Consider the following 11,452-nt stretch of genomic DNA (forward strand, 5'->3'; position numbering starts at 1 on the left):
CTGATAGAAGCAAGGGCTGGCTATTTCAAAGACGCAGATTAGCGGGAAAAATAGCATTGGGTGGTCAATTATTGTGGTGTCTGCAAAATTAGCATTGAGTTTAGCACATCATTTGATACCCACTATAAAAGATGGTAAGGCAAAATGTCAACATGTTTGGGGTGGCCCGGCCCTGCACGCGACTAGAATAGCGCCGCCCCTGCCACATTCATGCGCTATGTACACACTTTTGATTTCTCACTTGTTTTTGTGGCAGATATCCCGAGCAACCAGGGGGACAAAACGGGGACCATGCTGTCGGACGGCGCCATTTACAGCAGCATCGATTTCACCACCAAAGGCAACTACGGCAGCCCGGGCCAGGCGTCGCAGGCCACCCCTTACGCCACCACGCAGATCCTGCACTCGGGCAGTATCCACGAGCTGGCCGTGGAGCTGCCCGAGGCCCAGTGGAAGGCTTCGCTCCAAGCCAAGCAGGAGATGGCCAACTTGGGCTACTCGCTGCCCGACAAGAACTCCTGCAACAACAGTAAGTGGGCAGCCGGACGCCGTCCGCCCCGATACCTTGTGTCGTTTTGAGTTCTTCCTTCCGTTTCCTCCCATCTTGAGTAAACAAGCTCCGGTTCCCGGGTGAATTACAATTCAGCCAAGCTTGACTCGCATTGTAAAACCGACACAGATTAATTACTTGTAAATGGCGGAATCAGTATTCCTTAGACGGGATCTCATGCATATGTATGGTCTCATTTGCCAACAGTCTGAAAAGTGATTGATTCCACTTTGTGGCCATAGAATGCACACGTGCGTGTGAATGATGGTGCTATTTCCACCTGTTATGAAAAACATGATCTGCAAATGAAGACGCGTCTTGAAGCCTCCGCTTATGTTTGTTTCTTTGGTGCCAGTGTGCATTACTTTTAACCAAAGAATAATGACACAGGCCCCTGTATCTCCGCCACTTTCATGTATTTCGCATATGTTATATTATATTATATCATATTATATTATATTATTATATTTCACACTTCTAAAATTGATACATCATGAGAAGAAGAAAAGCATTTTTTCAAATGTCATAGGTCAAATGCACCAAACGGGTCACAAGACGAACCCGCGAGTCAAGTTGGGCCCCCATCGTGCTCGCTCGCTGGGCGATTTAACCGCATGTGCTGACGCTGCCTGTCACCTGACGCCACTTTGACGCTTTGCTTCTCCTGGGCCTCCTCCCCACTTGTAGCTTTTTTCATTCCCGACTACCGGCTGACCGACGGGCCGTCTAATCGAATTCCGCACAACCACTCGCAAGATTTCAGCACCAGCAGCTCTCACAACAGCTCCGAGCGAAGCGGCAGCCTCTCAGGTTGGTTGGCTTTCTTTATGCGGGACACGCCTCCCCCGGGGCCGCTCCGCCTCTTGATTGACAGCTCTCCTAATTGCTTCATTGATTTGGAATTTGCATGTACAAGGCCGACATCCGCCACGCTTTTGATGAACGCCGTCCCTCCCTCCCTCGCTGGTGAAGCTTTTGCGCTGCCTCCCCCGCTTTTGCGTTGTCATGACTGCGTTCCCTCAAATGGACGCCGTGGCCCAATTAGCCACTTGAGCCTCAACTCGACAGCTCCCTTTCCCCTGCCCGATGAAAAAAAAAAAAAAAAGCCAACCTAACCCTCTTACAGGTTAGCTGAAAAAGTCCATTTCAATCATCTCAGAAGATATGATGTCGGCCATTTTACAAGCCTAATTTGAAAAGCCAAATTTGCAGCCTGCGTACGCATTTGATGGCCTTTTAATGGTGGAGCACGACCGCCGTCATCATCATGTTCTAAAATAATAGTCCTACAATTTCCAAGCCATTCCTTCCCCAGCAGAATTTCTTATTTGGGTCCACGTACAGATGCCAAGCAAGCAAGCCAGTTTCGTTGAGTTCCCGCTGTCGTAAGCACAGCGTCGTCCGTCATGCTCGTCTCACCTTACTGCTATTTTTGTCTTGTTTTTGGGCCATTAAGCCAAATCAAATAGGAGATGCTTTACGATTATTTTGAGTTATGTGCGGCTTTCCCTCCTCTGCACCCAATGAAAACACGGCCAATCCTGCACTTATGTGCTGGGAGTGCCCCAAAAACCCCAAAGTGTCTAAATTTAGAAGAGCGGAGAGGCCCCTCTACTTTTCATATTTGGAGGGAACCTCCTTGCCAGACCACCACACTTCCTAGAAAAAGAAGAAGAAGAAGAAGCGGGTCCCATGTGCATTACCGACATCGCCCAGAAGAAGTTGTACAGTCGTTTTTTTTTTTTTTTTTGTGGGAGCTAGAATCGTGAGGCAGTCCTTTCTTTCTTTCTTTCTTTCTTTCTTTCTTTCTTTCTTTCTTTCTTTCTTTCTTTCTTTCTTTCCTTCTTTCTTTCTTTCTTTCTTTCTTCCTTCCTTCCTTCCTTCCTTTCCATAAAGCGGGTGGAGCAGCAAGATACGAGGACGGCTCCTCGCCGCTGTTTCTATGGAGATGGGTGGCTTTTCAGCCAATCGATCAACGGGAGGATGCTTTTCATCAGGCGACCTTGAATTTTTGTGTGTAGGCGGCAGCCGGTTGAAAGGCTCCCTCCGTTTCAAAGAAGCTTGCACTTCTTTTCCGAAGCTGCCTCCAAAACCATTTGCGTTCTTTTGTGAGGCCTCAGCTTATTTTTGCGTTTCAGGTGGTAAAGGAGGGAAGAAGAAGAAGACCAAGGCCGCTTCCAAAGGCGCCAAAGCCAACGGCTCCACTTGGGCCAATGTTCCCTTGCCCCCACCCCCCATCCACCCTCTTCCCGGCACCGACTTGGACCACTACCCCAACAAGCACCACGACGGAGGAGGGTAGGTTTGAGCAGGGCCGTTTGCAATCTAGTTGTCGAGTCGTCTGCTTTAATAGGCTGGCCGCCAAATGAGGTGCGGCGTGCGCTGTAAATCTCCAAACGGCAGCCATCTAACGTCCGTCACGGGCGCCCGCTGACAAATGTCCCTCATAAACGTTTTCTTAATTTTGCTATGAGGACAGCTAGCGGCTCGTCCAGGCCGAGCGAAGTTTGCTTCGCATCTTTCAGCTTTCTCATTGCGAAAAATAAGTCAAAGGATATTTTTTTAAATCACTTTTTTTTTTTTTATATAACTGTCCTCAATATCGGCACAATTTGACAAATAGCTACACAGCCTAGTGAGTCTTGCTTTTCAGCACCTCTTGTCTTTTGCCGGCCAGGTACGAGAGCGACGGCTGGGGTCCGCCCATGCCGGTGCAGACGTACCTCCACCAGGGCATGGAGGACGAGCTGGAGGAAGAGGAGGAGCGCGTGCCCACCCCGCCCGTGCGCGGGCTGGCCTCCTCTCCGGCCGCCGTCTCCTTCGGCCAGCAGTCGACGGCCACGCTCACCCCGTCCCCCCGCGACGAGATGCAGCCCATGCTGCAGGCCCATCTGGACGAGCTGACCCGAGCCTACCAGATGGACGTGGCCAAGCAGACATGGTACCACCACCACCACAAAACATTGCACAACATGAGCAAAATGCTTTCCTGCTTCCATTTGTAGCATTTTCAACTAAACTGTCTCACTGGGGATTGTTTGAAGCTAGCAGAGAAAAAACAATAGAAGCGTTGAGTATAAGCCCCAGCGTCCGCCTGACAATGAAAAACAGCGTGCACACCTGCACACGCGTGTTCTTTGAAAAGGCTTAGTGTACGCATATTGGTCGCCGGCAGCGGCAGGATTGATTCTGTTCCTGCCCTCGCCATTCCTCTTTGTGTCGCCAGTGTGCGCAGCGGAGATAAACCCATTCATCATTTCATTTTAATGGCACGCCTGCCGTGCTTGCACACGTGTCCTAGTATTTATGCACGCACATTCCAGGGCTGTTCATGCAAGTCATATGAAGGCCATGCGCCATTCTGTAGTAAGGCGAGGATGCTCATTGCCTCGAGGTGTGGGGGGGAGGGGGCTTATAGTCAGAAAAGAAATGTCACATTAGCCGCAGTAATGACGATGTTGCTCGGAGAGCATTTGTGACAACACCAGAGGGCCGCTAATTATACGCCATTGCTCCGTCAAAGGCCGCGCAAGCAAAGGTGGAGCTGGGGGCGCAATTAATGGGTTAGCATGTGCGCTATTGTGATACACACGTCAATGAGTCCTCGACTGGCCAACAGGCACATGCAAGCGGGCTCGCTCCCGCCCCAAGCTCCGGCGCCGCCGGTGGGCTACGTGTCAAGCACAATGGTGTCCGACCTGGAGACGGACCTGGCGGACGAGGAGGAGGAGGAAGACGAGGAGGAGGAAGATGAAGGCTACGGAGCCAGGCGGCCCCGAGGGATGGAGCGCACGCCGGGTTCCAGCATGGACAACCTGGACAGCTCACTGACAGGTCAGAACACTTTGGCTCGCACATTATTAGCTGTCGTTTTATTTAATCTGTTCATCGTCGGGCGAATTTTCGGTGGGGTTGCACAACCATTGCTGAATTTCATGGGAGTGTTTTTTTTTTGTTGTTGACATCTTTTGCGGTTGTATTTTAACCTACAACAATTGAGGATAATTTACCTGAGGTTTTATTTTTTCCCCGCCTTCCTCGGTGCTTAGCGAGCATTGTTTCCTTCATCTCAATTGTTCTGCCCGATTATTGTTGTTGACGTGTCGTGTTCCGCGTGGCTTTGCAACGTGTTTGTTGATATGAGAACATGCACACAATGTCCCTCAATCAAGTTCTTAAACACCGCTAGCCCACTCAGGGGAATTATAATCAACCCCCCCTCCTATAAAGGAAAAAAAAAAGTCCATGAATTTTAAGCAGGAGAGTGCAAGTCTGGCGCCGTATCTCACAAAGGAGATTTGAAATAAATTTCACGTGTGACACTGCCTATTTCCATTCCAGACCGTTTACAACTCTCTGAAAACCTTTACGGCCATCTGTCAAAACGATCGGGAGGACGTATGAAGGGCACGACACGGCTAACACGCTGACCGTCGCAAAGTCGCGCGTAAAAGAAACGAGCGTTGCCGTTCGGCCACCCCGAGCGCCGTAAAACGCCAACGCTCGCTCGCCCCAGAAGAAAACGTAAAAAAAAGGGGAATCAAAGGTTTGGCTGGCTGCTCCGGCCCGTCAGCGGCGAGGAAAGTACTTTTGCGTCGTGTGATGGAAGTGTGGTTTAGCTTGTGCTGACACATGCTAGCGCTGATGTATTTAAGCGGCGACTGTGCCCTAATCTGCTGCATCTCGCCCGCACTGTATTACTCGCAAGACAGCACTATTTCTTCTAATCTATCTGGTCGTCGGTCGCAACCCCCACCAGCCCCTCCCCTCCCGGCCTGCCAAGATAGCGACAGCTGAAGATTTATTGCGGCCATCGCTCGCCCGCCGGCTGTACAAATAACCGTAAACTTCCTGTCAATCCTCCACACGTTTGTCATTGTTTTAGACAAACACGGAAATGGCGCTTTGCGTGATGAAACCCAGTCAATCGTAAATATTTTCAATGGCGAGTCCAATTGGGTTATCAAAGTGCTGAGGTATTGAAAAGCTTTTTTTGTAACCCCCCAAAAGATGTGTTTTTGCACCCCTCCCCCAAATTCTCCAACGTGACGAGAAATAGAATAATTTAGTTTTTCCTTCTCGTCAATTTGTGTCATCCAGAGTCGCTTTGAAAAGTCTGAGAACTTTTCCGCCCCTGGAGCTTAAAGAGAAAACTTGATTGAATTTTTATCAAATTACGTTACTTCGTCGACATTTTTGATTGCGACGCTTTTTTCCCGGAATGGAAGCGCTGCATTGGAAAGTGGCTGTTGGCGGGTGTGAAAAAGAAAGTAAAGGGGGGGGTCATTCTGTGATGTGATATGCTGAGGCAGTGTTCCATATCCAAAGCTGCGGCAGCTTTCGCCACTTCATTATCGGCGCTATTCTTCGTGGCGGGATTGGACCCGCTGGAAATCTCTGTCTGTCTGTCTGTCTGTCTCAGAGCGAACGTCCGAAAGGAATTTCAAAGGGGGGGGGGGGTGCTAAGTAGTTACCACCTCAGATTCCAGCGGCATAAAAAATAAAATGTTTAAGAGTGTGGGCACTTGATAGGTTCCTGTACCTGACGCAAGCGTTCATTTTTCACAAGTTTCCTTTCATCGTGGAACTTTCCAACTGCAGAAGAAGTCAAAATATGTTGCAACCTTTGGCAGGGAAGGCGCAACTCTTGAAGTGGAAACTCTTTGAAGGGGCTTTGCGAGTGTATGTAAATAAATGATAATGCTATCAGCATCCCTCACCATCCATATTGCAGGAGATGAGCAGTTCATTGGGCTCTTTTGATGTCAGCTCCGGACCGCGTCGCTCGGCAGCTTGTTAAGACTGCTCCCGCTTTTTTGCCCCTACCGCAAAATGTTCGTACAAAAGTAGTTCTTGGCGTCAAGGAACATGTCGGGGAGGAGGCTATTTTAGCCTGGGTTGTTGGTAGAAGTTTGAGTGTCTGTTTTTGTTGCATATTTTTCTAAATTGGATCTTTTGTAAGCTATTGCTTTTCAGTGACATGTAAGATTGATTTTATGTGGAAATATAAGCAATTCAAAATATTCCCTATTCAGTTTGATCAAAAAGAGTTGAATCCGTTCGCCTTAATATTTCTTTTTCAAGGCCACATTTGGAGATGCTGGGGGGGGAAAAAAGGTGCCAGCCAGTCAGTAAAAATCTGTGACTTTGACGAGCGCCAGAGCAGGGATGTTAATGTGACAGCTTTCTGCGGGCCCGTTTTGGCACACGCGTCTTAAATGGCGCCTGCCCAAGTGCTTTGCTGCCTAGATTGCTAACAAGGCAACCAAAGGGGGAGGGCGGATTGAGGTCAAAGTTGAGTTGAAGGGTACGCCACCACAAACTGGCAAAATGCTTTGAGAAAAGTCTCATGGAAGACAACCAACTGCTGCAATGTGCATGCCAGGCCACTAGGTGGCGACGTCTACTAAATGGAGAAGAATTTTATGAGATGTGTTGTTGGTTCAGTCTTCCACATGGAAGTGGAACTGCATCCTGCAGTAAACAAATGCACTGCAGCTCAATTTCTGACTTCCAACTTTTGCTATCTACATTTTGGATTTGAATTGACGTGGCAATGGTCATTGCTGACGATCCTCCGGTAGCAGTCGCTCAATATTGGCCAGATGCTCGGTTCACCAACGATGACGGCGTTGCAGGCTCCATGGCCAACGGCTGGGGCTCGGCCTCGGAGGACGAGCGCAATTTCTCCAGCCGGCGCTCCAGCTCAGCCAGCTCGTCGGACGGCTCCATCTTCACCCACTGCAGCTTCGCCCAGGCCCTGGTGGCCGCCGCCGACAAGGCGGGCTACCGGCTGGACGGCGGCGGCCTCAGCAAACGAGGCCGTTGCAAACGAGGTCGGTGCGCCGACCAGAATCCGGCCCTCCCGCCGGCGTGGGCACGCACCTTCTTCCTTTCTGCTACGGGTGCCCACTTTGCGCATGGCACTTTTGTGGCTGGGGGATGGCTGCCTCGACTCTCTTCTCCTGGCTTTCACCTTTGCTAGCCGTGACTTACCTGGCTTTCCGGACCTCTGTCTTTCTGGATGCTAACGTCGTGATTCACGATTAATTCCTCCGCTTATTTGTTTTTTCCGCAGATAAAGGCTCGTCCAACAGACACCGGCCCGGCAGCCCGTTCTCGACGGATGGCAGCACGGTGGGAACACATAGTCTGGGCCACCAGAGAGCCACCAGGCCGGCACGCAAAGCCCGGAACCAGGCCGCGGCGCCCCAGCGCAGAGATGCCGCTGCAGACGGTGGGGGCTCATTGACTTAAATGGGAATATGTCTCTGCCGGGTGTCTGAACCATTTTGTGCCGTTTGCCGAACAGACCTCCCTCCTCCTCCCGAGCCCCCGCCCGGCCAGATCCAGGCCCGAGCCCAGACGGGCCGCTGCCTCAACAGCATGATCCCGCCTCCGGAGAGGAAGGCCACGTCCCTGGAGCGCCCGCCCATTTCCGGCGTGGCCGACGACAGGCAGTTGGCGCGCGCCACCCTGGAGCATCACCGCCAAGAGCGGCTGGGCCACAAAACCGGTACATGCAACTCTCTCGTGCCTTTTTTCTTGTCAATTTAAATTGGCTCTAAAACACACGGCTGTACAATATATACAATATCAAATATGAGCACGTTAGCGTCACTCCCCCCAAAAAAGGCTGCCCTCTGTTTTTGAAGCATTTTCAATATTTTCCGCTTCCTGGAAAAGTTGCCTCTGACGGAGGCTGCTCATCTCACTTAGCAGTTTGGCCGTTTGCACGCTCCCTCGCTTGCGTCCTCCTCCGTGTGAAAGATAGCGCTCATGCTGCGGCACGGTCAACAGATGGCACTGTCTGACACTTGCACTGGCTCTCCCCAATCTCCCCCCCGCTTCCAAAATGCCGTCCTTAGCTTGCCCGCCTCCCCCCTTGAAGCTGGCGCCAGCCTTTGGCAGGCGCCGCTTGTCACAAACTGCCGGGGAATGACTTTGGCTTTTATCGTCCCCGCGACGGCGGCAGACGGATCCGGGCGAGCCCGTCTCAGCGGGTCTCCCACACATTTATCCACCGGTTGTTGGCACTCAGTTGTTGGCGTCGGAAAAGGAGCGCCGTCGCCGTGCTCGTCGTGGCTTGTCGCTAACATGTCCAAATGTTTGCGCGTTCAGAGGAGAGCTGCCCGCCGTACCACCGGCCGTCCTTCCCGTCGGCGAGCGGCCACAGCTCGTCGGGCACCACCTCCTCCAAGGGCTCGACGGGGCCCCGCAAGACGGACGGCCCCCGGCAGCCGCAGCAGTGGACGGCCATGGAACACGCCGACTTCCTGGGGGCCAACGGGCAAGGGCAGTACTCAGGAGAGTTATGTGAGTTCCACCAATGAGCTTGTCTTATTTTGACTTTGCTATGTACGTACTTTATACTCCTCTACTCTGCCCCTCCCTCACAGAGTGTCTCACATGACTGAAAGAAGAAAAACCAATGGTGACGCTCACCCCCCTCAACCTTTGAAGGGCGACGACGTGCTCGCCTTCTTTGCGGCCGGACGGTCAGACAGACAACGTTTTGGCTGGAGCGGTCACAGATGAACATGTTCCACGTACAATGTACAGACACGGACATATTGGACATCTCACTATGCTTTTGGTCTTTGAGGAAAACTTTGACTCCGTATGTGTATGTGTGTGTCCGAAAGAGAGACACTTGTGGTGAGCGCCCTTTTTTTAAAATCTCTAATTTCCTTGTAAATATCTTCTTTCAACTTGCTGTTGCTATGCAAGCCTCCAACCGTTTTTTTTATTATTATTATTATTTAGTTTCTTCTTGTACAATATGTGAACGGTGTGGCTGCTGTGCCATAAAATTGTCATTTTTATTTTTTTTTTTTTCCAAACAATCTGCTAATGGTTGCCATTAATTATTATTATTATTGTTTTTTGCACTGCAACGTTTTGGTGATAAGCACAATAAAAAAAGACCATAGCTCCTGCTGACATGAAGAAAAAGTAGATGTGAAGAGGAGTTCCTGTACTGTAAAGAGAAGAAGAGAATTATATAGAGAGAAATGTACAGAGAGATGTTTTGTTTAAAAAAAAAAAAAAAAATGGCAAGCCAGCCGGGAAGCTCAGAGAGGAAACTGTCACTTTAAGGCGAGCAATTACTCATTTGGGGGGTCTTTTTTTTTTTTTTTTATACTCTGTTCTGAATGATTTGACCACACTGAGGTGATGTTTCAGCACTTAAGTAAATGTGGAGCATCCCCAATTGTTTACATATTGATTTTTATCTTTTGAATGAATCTTCTTTTGAGGAGCACGTTACTGCTTTGCTCCTCAGTTGATGTTCAAGCGCCCTCATTGGAGCTTTAACAAGATTTTGTCTGAAATCCTAATGGACATTAGCACACGTGACACACGCATACATACGCACACGCACAGCCGTTTATCGACTACTAAATGCTATTTCTTTATAATTGTATCTATCCTGGAAGATTCATATTGATGGTTTTCAGGGGTGATTTTTATTTGATGACAAGAAGTCGCAAATACATTTGTTAAATTGGGATGATAATTGAAAATGACAGATGTTTACAAGGTGTGTTCAATGACTAAATTTTAAAAAGTACTTTACAACAAAATGCTGCAATTCAGACAATGTCATCCTTTGTTTGATTCTTTGCCTTTGACCAAAACTCTGCTGCTCTTCAGTATTTTTGTGCTTGGATAATGTTTTTTGTTTTTTGAGGTTGTTGTGATGGTATTTCATCTTTTGAGTCCGCACAGTGGCCAGTGTTTCTGGAAATGAGGTGCACGAGAGTATCTCAGGTTCTTTTTCATTCTGCTGGTGTCCATGTATATATACGTGTATATTTATGTATGTATACATAAACGTTCTATCCACATGCGGTCCCCCCACATTCCGACAAAGACCAAATTTTTAATGTCCAATAATCGTGTTTCTCCTTCTTTTACGTTGACACCACGGCCTCCTTTTGTATTTATTAAAAAAAAAATGATAAAAAGTCTAACGTGGAATATGCATAACAATTTGTGGTGTACGAAATGTGTTTTTGTTTTATTTGTAAAGTTGCGAGGCGCTCCGGATGAGGTGCGCAGGAGGAGCCAAAATTCTTTTTCTTTCAAAGTTGTTGCTTCTTTGTAGCCTTTTTGTGTGTGTTGCTTTTTTCTTAATTCAAAAAAAATCAGAAAAGGAAAAAAAATGCAAGTTAAAAGAAGTGGTCGGGGGAAATCTTTGTGTCCGGTCCCGATCAGCCGTCTTTCCTACAGTCGCTTCATTTGCTTTGTAAGTCACGTCCTCTTCCACATCCTCCTTTGAATTCACTTGCATGTCCTCCTCGTCCCCAAAAAGAGAACTGACGGCCGTGCACATCTCACTGTCCTCCTTCCTGTAAGATAAAAATGAATCCATGTTCTTTTGGTTTCCCTTGTACCCGCCTCAATATCAAATAAAATATTTTTGAAAATCAACGATGTCTTCCTCACTTTGAAGTTTCACATAGCTTTGTGTTGATCAATGTTTTATCCTTGTAATTCAAGGAAAGAAATATTTTAAATAAGAATTTCAAGAAAGTTACATTTGAAGACCATGAAAAATATAGGAAAAAGAGGCTATAAAGAGGCTAAAAAAGACCATGTATAGTAAGCCTTTTTTTGTAAATAAAAAATAAAAAATTACCATTTATAGTTGGGCTTTTGAAAGTGAAAAGTGCCACAGCCGCCCCACTTTCTGATTGGCTGTTTGATCTGTGACGTCATTCGGACACTATTAGGTACACCGCCATTTTCAGGACACTTCATTAGGGAAAAATCATGGTCAAAGCTTAAATGAAAGTGAAAAGTGCCACACCCGCCCTCACCCCCACTTTCTGATTGGCTGTTTGATCTGTGACGTCACACAGACACTCCATTCAATACACCGCCATTTTCAAGTGT

At 48.5% G+C, this 11,452-nt stretch overlaps 1 protein-coding gene across 6 annotated transcripts in view; it reads left to right on the forward strand.

The window, feature by feature from the left end:
• The window catches only part of robo2 (roundabout, axon guidance receptor, homolog 2 (Drosophila)), a 155,782-nt gene extending 144,795 nt beyond the window's left edge, over positions 1 to 10,987 (forward strand). For 4 of the 6 annotated variants that reach the window (XM_088379986.1, XM_088379987.1, XM_088379988.1 and 1 more), the window contains 10 exons: positions 257 to 529; positions 1,238 to 1,360; positions 2,689 to 2,848; positions 3,228 to 3,491; positions 4,170 to 4,384; positions 7,189 to 7,386; positions 7,629 to 7,787; positions 7,863 to 8,066; positions 8,672 to 8,866; positions 8,950 to 10,987. In XM_088379986.1, coding sequence (XP_088236112.1) covers positions 257 to 529; positions 1,238 to 1,360; positions 2,689 to 2,848; positions 3,228 to 3,491; positions 4,170 to 4,384; positions 7,189 to 7,386; positions 7,629 to 7,787; positions 7,863 to 8,066; positions 8,672 to 8,866; positions 8,950 to 8,951 — 1,793 coding nt within the window. In that variant the 3' untranslated portion in view covers positions 8,952 to 10,987. The remainder of the gene's footprint in view (positions 1 to 256; positions 530 to 1,237; positions 1,361 to 2,688; positions 2,849 to 3,227; positions 3,492 to 4,169; positions 4,385 to 7,188; positions 7,387 to 7,628; positions 7,788 to 7,862; positions 8,067 to 8,671; positions 8,867 to 8,949) is intronic. The other 2 variants (XM_088379990.1, XM_088379989.1) reach the window with 2 other exon arrangements.
• The last annotated feature ends 465 nt before the right edge of the window (positions 10,988 to 11,452 follow it).

This window comes from Syngnathus floridae, chromosome 7 (genome assembly GCF_059516105.1).
Source record: "Syngnathus floridae isolate MCC-2025c chromosome 7, RoL_Sflo_1.0, whole genome shotgun sequence".
Classification (NCBI taxonomy): domain Eukaryota; kingdom Metazoa; phylum Chordata; class Actinopteri; order Syngnathiformes; family Syngnathidae; genus Syngnathus; species Syngnathus floridae.